The sequence below is a fragment of the Osmerus mordax genome, chromosome 5 (assembly GCF_038355195.1).
Source record: "Osmerus mordax isolate fOsmMor3 chromosome 5, fOsmMor3.pri, whole genome shotgun sequence".
Taxonomy (NCBI): Eukaryota; Metazoa; Chordata; class Actinopteri; order Osmeriformes; family Osmeridae; genus Osmerus; species Osmerus mordax.
The window spans coordinates 17,520,064-17,538,065 of record NC_090054.1 but is presented as its reverse complement, the minus strand read 5'-3'; the positions used below and the strand labels follow the sequence as shown (position 1 = coordinate 17,538,065).

The 18,002-nt window shown below is 43.1% G+C and overlaps 2 protein-coding genes across 2 annotated transcripts; both read left to right on the top strand.

The window, feature by feature from the left end:
* Nucleotides 1–6,908: 6,908 nt before the first annotated feature.
* On the top strand, nt 6,909–11,909 carry cyp26c1 (cytochrome P450, family 26, subfamily C, polypeptide 1). The gene is made up of 7 exons (XM_067236160.1): nt 6,909–7,044; nt 7,675–7,939; nt 8,333–8,557; nt 8,776–9,051; nt 9,380–9,535; nt 9,726–10,163; nt 10,659–11,909. Exons 2-7 carry the CDS (start codon nt 7,736–7,738, stop codon nt 11,007–11,009), a joined length of 1,650 nt encoding a protein of 549 aa, XP_067092261.1. The 5' UTR covers nt 6,909–7,044; nt 7,675–7,735; the 3' UTR covers nt 11,010–11,909.
* A 1,595-nt stretch (nt 11,910–13,504) lies between these two features.
* LOC136943361 (cytochrome P450 26A1-like) lies at nt 13,505–16,331 on the top strand. The gene is made up of 7 exons (XM_067236644.1): nt 13,505–13,693; nt 13,895–14,119; nt 14,224–14,505; nt 14,627–14,776; nt 14,871–15,005; nt 15,363–15,515; nt 15,680–16,331. Exons 1-7 carry the CDS (start codon nt 13,505–13,507, stop codon nt 16,019–16,021), a joined length of 1,476 nt encoding a protein of 491 aa, XP_067092745.1. The 3' UTR covers nt 16,022–16,331.
* Nucleotides 16,332–18,002: the final 1,671 nt, after the last annotated feature.

Here is an 18,002-nt window from a genome sequence, read left to right as displayed (position 1 = left end):
TTTGGCTGGAGGTAATGTTAACGGGAGTTGAACAGATGCCTGGGCTGAAGCAGATGTTTGAAAGGCACTGATGGAGATGGTACCTGTGTCCTCCGCTCTCTCTCTGAATACCACAGTAATCATGCTCCCCCAGGCTAAAGAAACACACACACACACACCCATATACAAAAACCGCATGCAAACCTCCCTGCCTTTTGGCTCCATAGACACGTCACAACTGAGCTTGTAAACTTTATACAGGTAAACACCAGCAAGACTGTGTATAGTGCAGATTGTAGGTAACTAACATAATATCTGTATGTGTATGTATGTGTGTGATTACCCTATACTGGGGTAATAGCTCTCCACCTCCGTGCGTCAGAGTAGCAGTGATGTCATAATAATGATAGGCCTCTATGTGGTGACTGGCTGGAGTCCCAGCTAGCTCTCTCTCTCTGTCTTTCCCTCTCTCTCTCTACCTCTCTCTGTCTCCCTCTCAACCTCCAAGCCCCGTCTATCCCCCTCTCATGAAGGAGAATGGGTTGTTTCACTCACGAGCCTTGTTATAATCATCAGCCTTATCAGCTGTCATGGGACCTTTGGCACCCCGCCACACCACTCCTCCACCAATGACAAGCATACTGCCCTTTCCTGTCTGACAAAAAAAAGGCCTCATCATGCTTTGTTAGAGTGTGTGCATTTAAGGGGGCTTAGGGTCTTAATGGATTATAGCTTTTTGGGGAAAGACACCCCCTTTGAAAGAGATTCCTCAATTGAAGATGCCTTTTGGGCCATTGTCCTGCCCTTTCCTCTTCTCTGTGTGTGTGTCTGTCTGTTTAGAGCTGAGGCATTGCTGACCCCTAATCGTTGCCTGAGGTGGGCTTTCCACAGGTAATGGGTTTCCATGACAGCACGGCCTAATGCCCACTCTTCCTTTTCATAAAAGGACTTCCTCCTTTTTTGTTGATTCAATAAGAACGTAAACAAGACACAATCTCCAACGCTCAGGGGGCGGAAAACCATGTCCTGCTCCCATCACACACACACATACAACAAGGTAAGCCCTCAGGTAAGACACATTTTGGTGACACTTAAAATACTCCCATAAACTGCTAAATCACCATCAGACAACACTGACATGAGATATATAAGGATTGGTTGTGAAAAAGGTTCTAAAACTTTGTAATACCCGGGAAATACATTGAAATACATAATTATCATGGTGGAGATGATTACAGTGAGTATTTAAATTCAATAATAGTAATAATAATAATACAATACCACTCTTGATTAAACTATGATTATTGTTTCTTTAATGCTGTTATGAAAATAATACTTTTTAAAGTTCTCCCTGTTTTCAAGGCAAGAAAACAAAACAGATTCTTATTCTTTTTTGGGCTGCTTTTCATCAGAGGACTGACTACTAATCCCAGACCAGACTAACAGAACAGTAGTCCTTGTTCACCAAGCGTTTCTACAGGGTCATGACACTGCACCCTGGCCCAAACCTGATACCCTGGGCAGCGCTCTGCGGCGGCCCTCCTGAAAGATAAGGAAGTGGGGGTCCGGTAGTCAGGCGTTACCCCCCTTGCCCTGCTCCTGCCCCGGGGTCAGCCTAACGCGGCCCCTCCCTCCCCCTCTCCCCAACCCTCCCTCCCCCTCTCCTCGAGCCTCCCTCCTCCTCTCCCCACCCTCCCTCCCCTCAGGGGAGTGCTGATGACAGGCAGCAGCCTCAGACGAGGGGGAAAGGGTCTGGGAATCAAAGAGAGGAGGTGGGGAGGCCCGGGGAGGGGAGGAAGGACAAGGGGAAGGAGGGTGGGGAAGGGATGGAGGAGGAGGTGGAAAGCTGTGGAGGTGAAGGGGTGAGGGAGGGGATGAAGGGAGAGGTTCAGGAAGGAGGATGGGGAGGGAGGAGGTAGAGGAGGGTTATAAGAGGTGGTGAGGTGATGGAGGGGTTGAAGGGGGATAGGGGGTTACTGAGAGGGAAAGGGGGGGTCACGGCGTGTGATGAGAGATGGTGTCCAACATACACAGTTTCAGCAATGTGGAGAGACTCTCTAGTTTGTCAGGCCTAGTTAGGCCAACAGATACCTCTTATCCCAACAAGACAGCTGAAGTCTTATCTAGCCCACTGATTCTCCACTCCAACACCTGACCCCTGGCCTTTTTTATCTGACTGATTTTCAAATAGACAAATATTCACTCAATGAAATTGTTAGCTCTGTCACACTGCTTTGTCAAGTTTCCACGTGGCACTGATAATCAACCTGCTGAGACAAGTAACTTATCCAGAAAATAGTTGATAATGTTTTGGATTGTGTTTTCCTTTCTTTTCTGTCTTGATGAAGCCTTGAGGTGGTTGTTTTCAGAGCAAAATAAACTTTCTCCTCTCCCTGAACTACAGCTCGCTGGTGTTGACGGAAGGGGGTTCGATTTCCCGGAAAAGTGGTCTAAAATATCGTCCCTGGTTTCCTCTGCAGCTTGACTCCAGACGTCAGACGTCTGATTCGGAGTTCACCCCTGGGTTGAGCTGACCTCGCCCGCTGCGCTCGGCCCCTCTGCCCCTCTCTTTAAAGAGTGCCTTGGTTTGCGTGGATTTAAAAGCATCGGTCCTTACGAGTAAGGACGGTGAATTGCCACACTCTTGAAACTAGATAGCCTTGAATGACCAAGGCCAGATGTCTCTTTGTTGGAGCTTTAGCTTGGCAAGCTAAACCATCGTCAGACACACAGGAGGACCGCATTCAGTACCTGCCAATCACATAACTACAGTACTCTGTACGACACAGGAGGTATCTAGTTTGTAACCCATCAAATGTAAACATCATCTGTGTACACTCTAGCTGACAGGAGTCAATAAAGGATTCAAGCACCTCACAGACTCTACAAATCAAGTCACACACCTCGTACTCTAATTGTAATTTGGCTTTCACCGGCAGAGAATCTTCCAGAGGCATGAATTGAATATGGCAGCATTATCGCATTGCAGAATTACTGTAAATAAACCTTGAGTGATGTGAGACTTAGGCTTCAGCTCATCATTCACTCCATGGCAACTCCTACCTACAAAGTGATTTTTTTGTCCGATGTTGAGCCTCCCCCCTGTCTTATCCACTGCCTCCCTCTCTGTGATGTGAGATGACAGACAGCCCCAGCCGTCCTCATGAAAGCACATTCTCACAGGGAGCAGACTGGGGTGTTCAGCACCCTGTGAACTCATTTACACTCTGTCTGTCTGACTGGAAGGAAGAAATCCAAATTAAAAAGCTGCTCCACTGGATGGAACGGGTCTTGCTGCAGTGACAGGAGACCGTGTCTGTAGAGGTTTGTGTGTGTGTGTGTGTGTGTGTGTGTGTGCGTGCGTGCGCGTGTGTGTGAGTGTGAGTGCATGCGTGCTGATCAAAGACGTTGAGATAATAAGCATTAACATTGCAATTACATATCCCAAGAAGGCCTTTGCTACTCCCACAGCACAGGGCCAGAAAGGTGTTTACCTGTTGTCAGAGTGTGTTCAGATCATCACTAACCATGCACCCATAACTCACAGGCATCCAGTGCTCAAGATCGATTTGAACTTTGCACAGACACACACAGTGTTCTCAAGCATAGCTGACACGCAGCTCCATTTAGATCAAAGGGAAGGTTGCAGACACATGTCATGCAGCTCACCTGCAGGCTAATTGGTGGTATAGTTCACTATCTCTCTCTCCCAATGTTTACACTGCATTTCACACCCTCTCGCTGGCATGACTGGTAGAGTTAACTCCTCGCTGGAGCCGGCCCTCAAAACCAAAACATCCTAATGATGACTAACACCAGACAACTGTTCCTAAGTTCAATTCTCTAGTGATTACAGACTTCTGTTTCTCAAGCATTACTGCGTTGGCTTGCATGACATTCTACGCCTTTCACATTGTTCACCTTGAGTCATTCCTTGAAAACTAAACCATTGAAAAATAATTACAGGACTTTGTTTTGTCTCTATTGTGTGCCTCTGTAAGAAAATAGCTGAACTTTTTAGTGGTAAAATACACATGTTACAGGTTGACACGTCATGCCAACACGGAGGGAGCTGGAACATGTACCTGTGTGTGTGTATGCGTGTGTGTTTGTCTGGGATAGCAGCCCTGTGCTCAGGTCTGGCATGCTCCTACATGCCTCCCCCAGTCTGGGCTGATGCCTTCTCCTGAGGTATTCCCTGTCTCTGTCTCGGCTGTTAAAATTAATAATGGGATCTGCTGAATATCGAGACTGGGGAATGTTTCTGCTCTGCTTCCATCCTCTCCTCAACCCTATTTTGTCCTCTCTCTCTTTCACTCTCTCTCGATCTCTTACTCTTCACCTCCTTGCCCTCTCACCCTTTCTGACACTATCCCCCTCTCAGACACACTCCCACTGGCCCGGAACGAGGCTGAACCAGAGCTACCTCTCACACTTCAAAGTGCAACAGCGTCTCAGTGCAGACAACCTATCAAACAAGCTATCAGGCTATTCGGTTTGCTTCCACAAAAAAAGAGAGTTAGACCCACACCATGGTGTCACAACATCTTGATGTTCGGATGTGTTTTCCCATCACGCCCTGCCATCGCTGTGTAAACATTGACTTACTTATTTACTTATCTATGTCATTCATTTGGGGTCAGTGAATGATAAATACCATGGTGGGCAAGATAATGTATGTTTAAATGGGACTTGAGCTGATCCCAACTTTGACCAGGGCCTATGCAGAGAAGAGGCTCAGTACACACCACTATCCATTATACCATGCGGAGGGGGGGATCAGTACATACCACTCCCCACTATCCCATGGGACAGATTAGTGTAAATCCCGGCTCCTGGCAACTTCTCCCTGTCTGTTTACTTGCCTGTGCTCTGACTATGGGGTTCTGAGTTCTGCTTCATCTTCACTCATAGGCAGCAGAGGAAAGACGATGCTGGAGGGAATGAGGGAGAGGAGCCTGAGAACAGGTCACACATTATAAAAGATTACAGATTAGATTGTCACATTTATGCAAATCTGGGGTGTGATGAAGAAAGTGTTTTGTCCGTCTCTTCATAAACGGAGTGACTAAGTTCAGTTAAGTTCTGGATTTTAATACGTATTTATCAATCTGCAGATTGGGAGAGAAAACCAGTCTTCTGACCATAAATGACAACACAACACCAAGCTTAGGTCTCAACCAGGTCTCTCTCAGCTCCGAAAGCCGGAGGACCATCTTTTATAGGGCACAAGAATGTAAACATAGATTGTGACAGTCAGGCAGTAATGACGTTTCACCAGTCTCAGAGAAAGAGATTCACTGCTCCCAACACATGACAAGTCTCAGACTAGAGAGTTCATAGTTGGAGCTCTCCTTGTAGTCATGACAAGGAACGTTTAGCCAGTACTTTCTTCTGACCCCGAACATCTATTAACCCTGACACATAGACACAATATACTCTTATTAATAGCAAGCTTACATGAGAACGTACTAACTATGATCCAATGACTAGTTCTATTGATTAGTGAATAATGTAAGCACACCGGAAATCCCAATTTCTTCCACAGGTGCCCCACTGGCTGACTGGTAAAGTGAGTGTACCATGCAGGCTAAAGCCTTACTGCAAGGGCTGTGGTTCAAATCCAGCAGGCCCAGCCCTTCTTTTGCATTTCAACCTCTCACCCTCTCTCTCACCCTCTAACCCTAACCCTATTTCTTAGAATTGTATATGTCCCAAAAAGAAACCAAATGCCCCCCAAAAATATTAACTTATATCCATTGATTTTGTTTTGGAGATCTGCACGTGTCTTTGTAATCTTTCAATTGCATTTACTTTTCTCTTTTACTTACACTGCCTTACACTGAATTAGAAAACGAAATTGAGTATTAACATTTGCATAATTGTGTTCAGAATTTCTCACATTCAAGTCTATAATTGCTGGTTATTTTATGGACAGATGAGTAACATGATTTCCTATGTCTCTAAAATATGTAAATGCTGATTCGGTACCTATTTGATCAAAGTAATGTTGCCTGGTATAGCCTATAGCTGGAGACCTAGGCCGACACTGCAAAGCTACATCGAGTCTGTCAGCGCTCCAAAAGAGACAGTCATAAGGAATCTAGTCGCCGCTGTGTCGAACAGGTGTTCAGTCTGTCCTGTGAACGGAAAAGGAACCCACCTGGACCCGGGGCCACCGAGTAATCGGCGTCTCCGGGGCACGCGCTTCCACCGAGAGGCATCACTCAACATCAGTGAATATAAGAGGAACTCAGGAATGTATACACAAACAGCTCAACATTCTCCCAAGTATTCGGATACGTTAAATGAATTATTCGTTTTACTAATGTTGTTTTAGTTGTCCCATACCGATTGACAAGAACATTTGGACCCACAAACCACACATTACCTCTATCATTAATAAGACCACCATGGAATGTTGGATGGATGATTGGATGATTAATTGTACTGTTAATTTTTTTAACGGCAATACCATTTTTCAAAATCTGAAATAATTTAGCGCTTTGTAAAAAGGGCATTCACATTGCAGATTGACACACTTGCCAAAATATGATCAGGATACCTTCGTTCAAAATAACTAATTTTCCATATATAGTTTTTAAATCTAGGTCATATAGCCTACAGGTTATAACATAGTAATTTAGGTTTTAATTGAGGCAATAGAAAAGCAGAGCTATGTGCTTACTGAACACTGAGCTAACAGAGGAGTCAGTCAAGCTTTGCGTTTCCAGCGATTGGTTACCTGTCTCCTCCATCAGTTGCCATTCGATCCCCATACACACTCTCTGAAAGCCGCCCCCGCTGGCACTCACTCAACCTCCGAGTGCTGCTATAAGATCACAAAGTTTTCTCCAATCCTGGCGATTTATCAAGCTCTTTAGTTATTCAGAAAACGTAATACGTCATCTGTGAAGGTGGATCATGTTGTGTCCCAATATTTATAAAGCGCTGCGCGTAAAGTTCAGTGAGTAGAAATAGACTGCGACGTTTGGAAAGAGAACTTTTTTTAAAGGACACATTTCTCGCTGCTGTCAAAGATTTGCTTCTGTATTTCAGAATCAGGTAAGTGTGTAACTGAGGTTTCTCTCTTATATTCTGATTATCCAGTTCACTTCCTTGCACTTGTGAGGAGATATACGGTTTAAACCAAGTGCATTTAGGCAAAGATTAAGCTTATTTAAATAGAAATGACAGTAAGCCAGCCACCGCCTTTATATGGCTCTTGCGCCTCTAAAGCTGGCCAACTGTACTGTATTTAAATCTCTGTGAGATGCCCCGCTTTTACCTGATTTATTACCATGCACTATAAAATGTGGGGCTGCCTAGGGGCTATTGAGCCCCCTGAACTGTACCTATAAAGGCACATAAATAGACAAGCCGGCGCATGTAACCTGTAAAACTACTTGGAATACTTGTCAGTTTCTTGTCATTCAGGAGTAAGTATGGGGGGCGGAATGAAGACGAACATTTTACAAAGTTAAAATCCCTTTTCGTTTTGCCTGTATTCCCCCAGTGAAATAATCTGAGTTAAGACATGTGTAAAATGATTCATCACTGTATGAGTCACGCTTGTTATTTATTAGAAGAGTTAACGTGTTGTAGCTGGGGAATTTTAATATTTTTGTTTCTTTGTTTCTTTGCATTTCTTTCGTTTTCTGTTAAATATGAAAATGAATGGTGTCTTCTGGGCAGTGAGACAAACAGCGTGTACGCGCCAGAATTTGCCAATCAATAAGCACGTGGATGTTCGGAGATGTTTCTCCCGGAGCTCAGCGTCGTGTCAGCGCTGGCCACTGCGCTCACATCACTGCTCTCAGCCCTGCTGCTGCTGGTCGTCACCAAGCAACTGTGGGCTCTCCGCTGGACCATTACGCGGGACAAGGAGTGCAACTTGCCGCTGCCCAAGGGCTCCATGGGGTGGCCTCTAGTGGGGGAAACTTTCCATTGGCTCTTCCAGGTATGATAAAGGACTTAGCTTCACTGAGTTTGTTTTACAAGGCTTCCAAAATGTCTTGTTCAATCATCATTTGCTCCTTAATCACTAAACATTTGGCAAGGTGATGTATTCTCACAAGGATCAGGGTTGTTTGTCTTGTGCCACATGTTGGATTAAATCTCCAATTAATAATTCAACTTGTGATTAAATAGAGATTGTTTTTGGAACTCATGAAACTGTAACATGTGTAGACTTGATGAAATTACTTGTGGTAAAAACAGACGTTTTTGTTTAAATTTCTCGCCACTTCTGCATGTGCCAAGACATGGAGTAGGCCTAGTTTAGGAATCCACGGGGCTTACTTTGTTTCAGAGCACGTGCAATTTAAAACATCCATATCTGTGTTCATGACAGGGGTCCAACTTTCACATCTCCAGGAGAAAGAAGCACGGGAATGTTTTTAAAACTCACCTTCTTGGAAAGCCCCTAGTCCGGGTGACTGGCGCCGAGAACATCCGAAAAATTCTGGTGGGGGAACACAACTTGGTGTGCACTCAATGGCCGCAGAGCACCCGGATCATCCTAGGACCAAACACGCTGGTCAACTCCATCGGGGATCTTCACAAGAAAAAGAGAAAAGTAAGAACATAAAGACTATGAGTTAAAGAATAATGAAGAAAACTGCCAAGTTGCGTACAAGCTCTGTCTCCAAATATAAATCAAATTGGGCCGTTACCATAATAAATAGGCCTTGAATGTAGAATTAGCGAACGTTTGTAATGAATTCGTTTCCAGTATTATTCTATACCATCATGTCTTGTACCTGGTGATAACTTTTTATTATGCTTCTCTTTAAGATCTTGGCAAAAGTGTTTAGCCGCGGGGCGCTGGAGTCTTACCTGCCCCGCTTGCAAGATGTTGTCAAGTCTGAAATTGCAAAGTGGTGCTCAGAGCCCGGTGCAGTGGATGTCTACGCCGCAGCAAAATCTCTCACATTTCGAATCGCTGTCAAAGTCCTGCTGGGCCTACAAATGGAGGAGACACGCATTGTTTACCTTGCTCAAATATTCGAGCAACTCATGAACAACCTTTTCTCTCTTCCTTTTGATGCACCCATGAGTGGACTCCGCAAGGTGAGTCAGTGTAGACATTTAGGTTGGTTATAGGTGCTGATCTGTGGGCATCAGTGAAGCCCCATGTGGCACTGCTTGTAGAAAGGGCTATACAAGTAAAATTTTATTTTGATTTGAAGGGGGCATATAAAAAAAGTAATAACATCACATCTAAATACAGGCCGATGTTATGTCTCACATATTAAAGCCTCAAATTTGACAATTTGGAGTATGTGGATATAGCTCTCGCCAAGTATAAAATTAATCGGTAGTTTTGGTACTGTCATGCCTTCACTTGGGGCCTCAAATGTATTATTTCTAACACCTGTTATGATTTATCTCTGCATAGGGAATAAAAGCGCGGGAAATCCTTCACAAGTGCATGGAGAAAATCATTGAGGAAAAGATGCAGAGGCAACAAACGGAAGAGTACTATGATGCATTTGATTATATGCTAAGCAGCGCCAAGGAGACAGGGTACGAACTAAGTATCCAGGAGTTGAAGGTAGGTCACATCAGGGGGTGTGGGGGAAGGAGGGGGTGGTTTACTTACAGGAGTTGTTAATCCGTTTAATAGTAGCTATAATCTCAGTTGCCTCATAGAGAAAATATTAACAAGCAAATAGGCCATTATGTATTGTTTATTTTACGACGGAATACTACAGTCTTAACACGTGTGTGTGTGTATTTTCTAGGAGACAGCGGTTGAGTTGATATTTGCAGCTCACTCTACCACTGCCAGTGCCTCCACTTCCCTTGTCCTCCAGCTCCTGAAGCACCCTGCGGTGGTGGAGAAAGCCCAACAGGAGCTGGAGACAGAGGGGCTGGGTTACGAGGCCCATAGAGCACACAGCTGCCCAGGCAAAGAGGGGGATTTAAAAGGCCCTTTGGAAACCACACAAGACGACCACGGGAGCCCAGACACAGAGACCACCTCATTGCTAAATGGGAAAGGGAATGTTCACGGCGCCTCCGATGAAGAGAAACCTACATCTCGGTCCCATATACCTTATCTAACGATGGAAAAACTTAGTCAGCTGCAGTATGTTAGCTGTGTAATCAAGGAAGTGCTCCGTGTTCTCCCCCCGGTATCCGGCGGATACAGAACCGTGCTCAAGACATTTGAATTGGACGTAAGTTTGCCTTTCTGGTACTGAGATCATATATTGCAAATAGCCCCATCTTGAATTACCTCAGTTCACCCTGCAGTTCGGCCAACACTTTTAATCAAATAGCTTTTATCTAGACTGGGATAGTCGCACATCACAAACATAACACCATTTCTGTCTTTCTCTGAAAGTAATCGGAGGTGTGTTCACATACCCATTGTCAGTGTGCGCTCACATGCATCTCCCATACCTTGTATCTCTACATGTGACCGGATTCCTAAACACACAAAACCTCTGAAGAGGGAGTGGGTTAGCTAGATGAAAATGGGGTAAATTAGGAGTTACCATTTAAAGTCCATATGATATTTGGGATGGGGACATTGGATTCCATAGACTTAGATTTGGACAAAAACATCAATTTTGTGTTTGATAATCTGTTCATCTGTTCCTATAACTTATTACGTAACTGGAAAAAAGCATAAAAAACATTGATTGTATATTTGTGTTTGTCTTGACCAGGGTTACCAGATCCCTAAAGGGTGGAGCGTGATGTACAGCATCCGGGACACCCACGACACCGCCCCAGTGTTTCACGACCCAGAGAGATTTGACCCTGACCGCTTTGGGAGTGAGCGTGACGAGGGCAAGACAGGGCGTTTCAATTACGTTCCATTTGGAGGTGGTGTTAGGAGGTGCGTCGGTAAGGAACTAGCCCTGATGATATTAAAAACCCTGGCGGTGGAGCTGCTCAGCACCTGCAAGTGGAGCCTGGCCACAGAATCGTTCCCCAAGATGCAAACTGTTCCAATTGTCCATCCTGTCAACGGGCTGCATGTGCATTTTAGTTATGCACACACAGATGCAGTTTAGAGGCACCGGGCAGAGGTTTCACACTTGTCTTCTACAACACATTTAAGTTATTGAATCAGAGTATAACAACAATAACTATACTATCACTGTCCAGAAGAGCTTGGAATATTTTTGGACCAACAAATCCTTGTCGAATGGACCCAATGCAGGCGTATGCTTTGGTGACCTGAGGAGACCTATCATTTTTATGCATCATTGCTTTAAGTGGCTGAACTCTTATGGACACCTGCACGCCCACCTCTGGAACGTAACAAAAAAGTCCAAGGAAGTGGACTAATATCACTGTCTTGGCTGCTCAGGTCTGCTTAGTTAGTCTACACAAGTCCAATGCAAAACAGATCTTGCACTTGATCTTTACCAATATATCCAGGAATGCCATTTAAAATGTTTATGTTCAGTGTGTGCGTATAATGTGATATAATCTTATCCATTAGGGTATGTATTAAATGAAGAAGCATTACATAAGCTTTATTTAAAGAGCATCGTATAAGCCCTATAACAAATTTTTTAGAGCTAGAATTGATTACTTTATGATACAGCCATATTTAAAGGTTATGCTATAGCTTAATTTTTCTATTTTTGTAGTGCAATGGCTATGAACGCCAATACAGTTTAGTTTATAATAATTCAGCTATTTTATTAGACATATTTGCATAATTATTATTATTATTACTATTTTGTTATTATCTTCATTGTTATTCATAATCACTTGTGGATTATGTAGGTATAATTGAAGCGCTGTGAAATTATCTGATTAATGTTTTCATGGAAGGAGATAGCACTTTTTCTCCTTTATGGAGTTTGTAATTGTCCTGTTGTTCATAGCCTACATGTTATTTGTAATTGGCTGTTATTATTTGTACTGTAGTGAAATTGTTGTTATGAGAAGTAAATAACTGAATATTAGTGAGTTTTGCTTGTGAATAATTTAACCATCAGGTTAACGTTGTTGAACAGTCAAAATTGACTAAATCCGTTTAGTTAGTCTAGCTGTTGTTAAATCTTTTTTCATATGAAATGTTGGTTTGAGCGTGAAATGTGTCATATATTTAGGCTAATTATTCTTGAAGAGGCTTAATTATCCTTTGAATTCTTTCATGTTCATAGACTAATACATATTTATGTTCTGAATAACACATTTTGTTTTAAGATTAGGCAGTTACCCTGCAAGGAAAGGCTATCTTAATTAGTGACAGCTAAAATTATAGGCTTTTCGTAAAAATCCACAAGCGGTTGTTCACTATTTCACTTGCCCCAAGCATAATTTTGACTGTAACAAAATGCAACAAAAAGTTGCCTTGGCTAACGTCATAACAGGTAAAAAAAATATATAGGCCGATATGTAATTTTTACTTTACGTAAATTGGTTCTCGAATTGAAATTCTTAAAATTATGATTTGTTGGAGTTGGTACGTTCTTTGAAAATACAGTCTTTCCATTTCAGATGGACGATATACAAACGTATTACAGTTATCTATTCTTGAACAAAATATAGGCCTACTACAAATATTTAGCAAATGATGAGGCCCGCTTTAAACGCCATTGACCTCTTTCTTTGACACAGGTCACCAGTGTGCCCTAAACTTGATTGCTATGATTGACAGTCGAAGAATAGCCCGGAAGAGTGAGGACAAATACAAACCCCCTCTAATTATGTGCACCATAGGACCTTGGTGCCTTGTTATCCATAGAGTGAACTTGGCGACGTTTTGCACTGAAGTTCACACGGATGTCATGGTCCGTGTTGTAGGTCAAATACAGGTCAGAGCTCGAGCCCCATCACGAGTAAATGAGCAAGAGAGCGAGCCCCCGCCGTCCTCCCATTGGTAGGGCGCAGAAGCCTATGGATGTAAAAACAAGGATTTACCGTGATGCATCACAGAGATATCATGAAGACCAACTGCTACACAAATGCATTTATAACCGATCTATTAAACTAAAATAACTGGCCTGTGGGCATTATAGCATACATGTCGGACATTGTTTTCGCATATTATCTATCATATTGAAAGGGACTGGTCAATTTCGACTGGAATATCTGCTACACTGTGTCCTACATAAGAAAAACACATACACAACAATTTACAGATTAGCAATGTGCATTTTTCTATTCATGTGACCAATATCCAATATTTTCGTTTTTTATTTATTAAGTTAAGTTATTTAGAAGGCTAAGGGGGTGTAGTAGGGTGGAAGTAGAAGTCTACAGCTAGCGCATCATACCACCTCCCTCCGGGAAATAGTTAAACATTTCTGACAGTCCGCTAGGGGCGGAGCACGGTGCGCGAGCCCAGTATCACAATTAAAGATGAACTTTGTGTGAACTAATTTGTCTTGACCAAGGTAAGATGGGGCCAAGAATAACTGTAAAACGGACTTATAAAAGCTCGGAATGGGGTGGGAAACATACCAGTCAAGGAGTAACGTTTGAGAGCCCGCATTCCCTTCAAAGCCCCTGAATTCTTTATTTCCCCACTGGTTCGCTCCACCTCCAGATGAGTTTTTACACGCTTTTTGTAACTTCCCTCTGTACTCTCGTATTGCCGCTTTTGCTGATAGCGGCGGCGGTGAAACTGTGGGAGATGTACGTCATCAGTGGATGCGACCCAACCTGTCGTGGTGCGCTGCCGCCGGGTACTATGGGACTGCCGCTACTGGGAGAGACGCTGCAGATGGTCCTTCAGGTAGGCTAAACTGATGGAGAAACCTCCTCCTTCGACTGGCATCAATTAAGAGGCAAAATCGACATGCTTCAGATTTTCCATCACACATTTGAAACAAATGATGTACCCTATATTCTTTTACATTGTCGCAATACACAATAATAATAAAACAACAGTGATTTTTGTCTTTAAAATAGGACAACCATCTTCCTTATTTTCCAGAGAAGAAAGTTCCTGAAAATAAAACGTCAGAAATATGGGTACATATATAAAACCCATCTCTTTGGGTGTCCCACGGTGCGGATAATGGGCTCGGAGAATGTCAAGCAGATTCTCCTGTCAGAGCACAAGCTAGTCGCAGCGCAGTGGCCAGCCTCGGTCCGAATCATCCTTGGTTCGCACACCCTCTCCAACGCCCATGGCGCGCATCACAAGAGCAAAAAAAGGGTATTTATCTGTTTTGTGTACAAATAAAACCCTTTATGTTGATCATGTTCTACTTGCATGGCTGTAGTCCTGTCTCTCATTCTCTTTCTCTTCCTTTGGTGTAGGCTATCTTGAAAGCGTTCTCCCGGGAAGCACTGGAGCAGTATATCCCTGTAATCCAGGAGGAGGTGAGAGGCACGGTGGACGGGTGGCTAGAGAGCGACACCTGTGTCCTTGTCTACCCCGAGATGAAGCGACTCATGTTCCGAATTGCGATGAGGATTCTGCTGGGGTTCGAGCCGGATCAAACAAAGGCGGACGAGAGAGAATTAGTACAGGCTTTTGAAGAAATGACAAAGAATCTTTTCTCTTTACCGATCGATGTTCCTTTCAGCGGATTGTATCGGGTATGCTGTTTGTCAAATTATTTATCAGAATGATTGAAGGTGCTCGGTGCGTGCTGGCGTAATTGATCTATGGGTTTGTCTTCAATTGTCAATTTGTCAATTGTCTTCCCCATTTGTATAGGGGTTGAGAGCACGCAATATCATCCACTCCAAAATAGAGCAGAACATCAAGAAGAAGCTTCTCAAAACGTGTGAAAACAACAACTATAAGGATGCTCTTCAGTTATTGATAGAGAATGGTGAGAAGAACGATGAGAGACTGAGCATGCAGGTACAGTTATTTCACCAGTCAAATTCTCACAATTATGTATATCTATATGAATATTAAATTTTTAAAAATCGTCATTTCTAATAAACCACTTTAGGAAATCAAGGAATCCGCAACAGAATTGTTATTTGGTGGCCATGAGACGACAGCTAGCACCGCCACCTCTATGGTCATGTTCCTGGGGTTGCACGCACACGTGGTGCATAAAGTTCGGCAGGAGTTACAGGAAAAGGTGAATAAAAAGCTTTCGGTTATTATTATCAGTTGTCCGATTATCACCAAAGAAATGTTTTTATATAGAGCCATTTGAATCAATCAAATGTTTTCAATCCACATGTCATGGCACCCTCTTTAGGTGCATTCTATCTGCCCTAAATGTGTTCTAGATGGCTCCATAGTCCTTAAACAGATGTATTTCTTTTTTAGAGGGTTTCATAATTTTTCCTAATGGTTTTGTGGTGCCATGTTTATTTTATTTCTATTGTTTACATTTCTACTCACAGGGAGGGGTGGTGGTTGTGACCCAGTGTCATAGATACTCCAGGAGAGTCCACCTTTATAGCCTCACACTCTCCTGTGTATTTGACAGTATGTTATGGGAAGTCAGGGAGAGGACAAGCCCTTGGACATGGAGCGGTTGGAGCAGCTCAAGTACACCAGCTGTGTCATCAAAGAGACCCTGAGGATCAACCCGCCTGTTCCCGGGGGCTTCAGAGTTGCACTCAAAACTTTTGAGCTAAACGTAAGCTTGCCTGAACAAAATAAATAACATAACGTTTTATTCAAATGGTTTTTTTTTTGTGTGTGTTAACTTGAACGTGACAATTTGAGTTCTCTGGCCCATCATGTAGCCTTATGGTTTACTACGGTAAATAATTCCCAAATTCTACGACTGACCTGTTTCAGGGCTACCAGATTCCCCAGGGTTGGAATGTCATCTACAGCATCTGTGACACCCATGATGTCCTGGAAGCTCTGCCCAACAAGGGGGACTTCCAGCCGGAGCGCTTCCTGGATAACAAGTCACCAGAAGACTCGGCCCGTTTTGGCTACATCCCTTTTGGGGGCGGGGCCAGAACCTGTGTGGGGAAAGAGTTCGCCAAAGTCCTGCTAAAGGTCTTTGTGGTGGAACTGGTCTCCAGATGTGACTGGAGGCTGCTGAATGGACCCCCAACCATGAAGACAGGCCCCACTGTCTACCCCACTGACAACCTGCCCACCAAGTTCATCTGCTGGCCAGAACCTTAGGACCTAGAGGCTAGTGTCTCATGTACAGACATAGGCCCTAACATTGAAACAAGATTTTGGTTAGACTTGAGATGATCTGTTCTAGGAGTTAAAGTGTCATCTAATGTGACATGTGCTGATACTTTATGAGGAAGTATATGGAATTTAGTTATAATTCAGCCATGACGAAATTCACGCACTCATGTTAATATTTGAGAATAACTTCACATTTATTTTTCGGATTGCATGTATATATTTTTCCACCGCTAGATATTTATCGAAATTGAATGGATGCATTTAAAGGTACTTTATGTTGCAATACATTTCTGAGAGAATTACGTTTCTGTAAACTATTGACATTTTATGCAGTTATTTTGTTTGCAGTTTTTGTGTCCCCTTTGGATAATATGTTAGGTGTGTGAAAGGTTATTAATAAAACATTCTAATGATGCCAAGAAATTACTTCAAAAACACCTAAACAAATGATCTCACTCTCTTTCCGTCTGTCTCTCTTTCCCTCTCTTTTTTGCACACACACTCGACTGATCCAAGCCGTTTGCAGTCAGGCTTGTGGTGTGGTGCAGCAGAGGGGTAGGCAGGTCAAGACAAGGAGGAGGTAACAATCACTTAGAACAGATCATTTCCCCCCTCGCTACTGTTCTCATGTGAGAGAAGATGATACTTTTCACTTCATAGCAGGATGGATGAAAGCTCTAACGTCATTTGCATGTCTGGTGCACTCTTGCCCTCCTGTTCAACCATGTCCATCCCCTCTAATGGCCAATCAGATTACCTTTTAGCAGACCATTGGTATTATTTAGAATCGAGGGGGAGAGGCTGCTCTGAAGCCGCTGTGGGGTCAAGAAAAGTTCAGTGATAAAGAAGGGCCGTGAGATTGCAGTGATGGGGTTGGGGGGGGGGGGGGGACTTTCATGTGCCCATTCAAATAGTTCTCTGATGAGTAAAGGAGGGGAGGGGAAAGAGGAGGAGTAAAAGCAATTTGTCAGTTAGATTCATAGAAGAACAGGTTCAAATTTTAGATATATTTTATGGTTTGGGTATTTGGGAATTGTTGACATCCATGGAACAATGAAAGAGAGCATTTGAAGTTGTAAGAGTTCATGCTCTCCTACAACATTAATTCTTCTCTACTTAAAACGGTTTTGGTTCAAAGACTTTCCCCTTAACACGATAAGGGACAGAGATTTGTGAAATGAGAGTTAATGAGGGCAGATGGTGACTGTGATAGGGGTGTTTAACCATCCTTTCTAAAGTTAGGTAAGGGCACCTTTAAAGCCCCCCAAGGAAATGTAAATTAAAACTGACCTTCTAACCTTTTACAGACTCTCTGTGGAAAGAGGGCAGAGGTATTATAGGCTTTACAAAAGATACACATCAATAATGATTTCTCTAAATAGCTTTTCCAGGTCATTGGGAGAACAGTTAATTATAATAATGAGGTAAAAGAGACCTATTTAGAGAAAAATTTACCCAACCGCAAATCTATGTCACCAGTTTATCCACCTCCAAAATATAAAATGTCAGAATCCTGTTAGGCTGTGGGTTTAACTTTGTGTTTGAAACTGCATTAAAACGCTCGGAAGTCTTAAAAACGAAATTAGTTATTGAGGAGGACTTAGAAACAACGTCCAGCCATCAGACACCTACTGTACTTCTGTTATTATATTACAAATGGATTTACAATCCCTAAAATGTGATTACTTGCGGAAAAGTTGAAAAAAGTTAGAAAGTGATTCTGAGAGAGGATGAGAGAAAGGAAAGGCAGAGAGAGAAAAGTTTCGGTAAAGAGAGGAAGAGTGTGATAGAGAGTTTGAGGAGATAGTAAAAGATGTGTTGAAAGAGATATGACTATTGCATCCTCCTGCAGTAACCTGGTATAGGAAAGCACACAAGCTGTTAGCACAGAAGGAGTAAGGGCCAAAAGAGGCAGGGCTCTGCCAAGGTGAGAGATAATTATTGGCTGTGTCTGACAACATCTGTT

What these genes read in the sequence shown, in the direction of transcription:
- cyp26c1 (XM_067236160.1), top strand. Translation starts at nt 7,736, where the DNA reads ATGTTTCTCCCGGAGCTCAGCGTCGTGTCAGCGCTGGCCACTGCGCTC. An exon ending in TTCACAAGAAAAAGAGAAAA is followed by an intron (nt 8,558 to 8,775) that starts GTAAGAACATAA and finishes CTTCTCTTTAAG; the next exon opens with ATCTTGGCAAAAGTGTTTAG. An exon ending in TAAGTATCCAGGAGTTGAAG is followed by an intron (nt 9,536 to 9,725) that starts GTAGGTCACATC and finishes TGTATTTTCTAG; the next exon opens with GAGACAGCGGTTGAGTTGAT.
- LOC136943361 (XM_067236644.1), top strand. Translation starts at nt 13,505, where the DNA reads ATGAGTTTTTACACGCTTTTTGTAACTTCCCTCTGTACTCTCGTATTG. An exon ending in CGCTGCAGATGGTCCTTCAG is followed by an intron (nt 13,694 to 13,894) that starts GTAGGCTAAACT and finishes CTTATTTTCCAG; the next exon opens with AGAAGAAAGTTCCTGAAAAT. An exon ending in TCAAAACTTTTGAGCTAAAC is followed by an intron (nt 15,516 to 15,679) that starts GTAAGCTTGCCT and finishes GACCTGTTTCAG; the next exon opens with GGCTACCAGATTCCCCAGGG.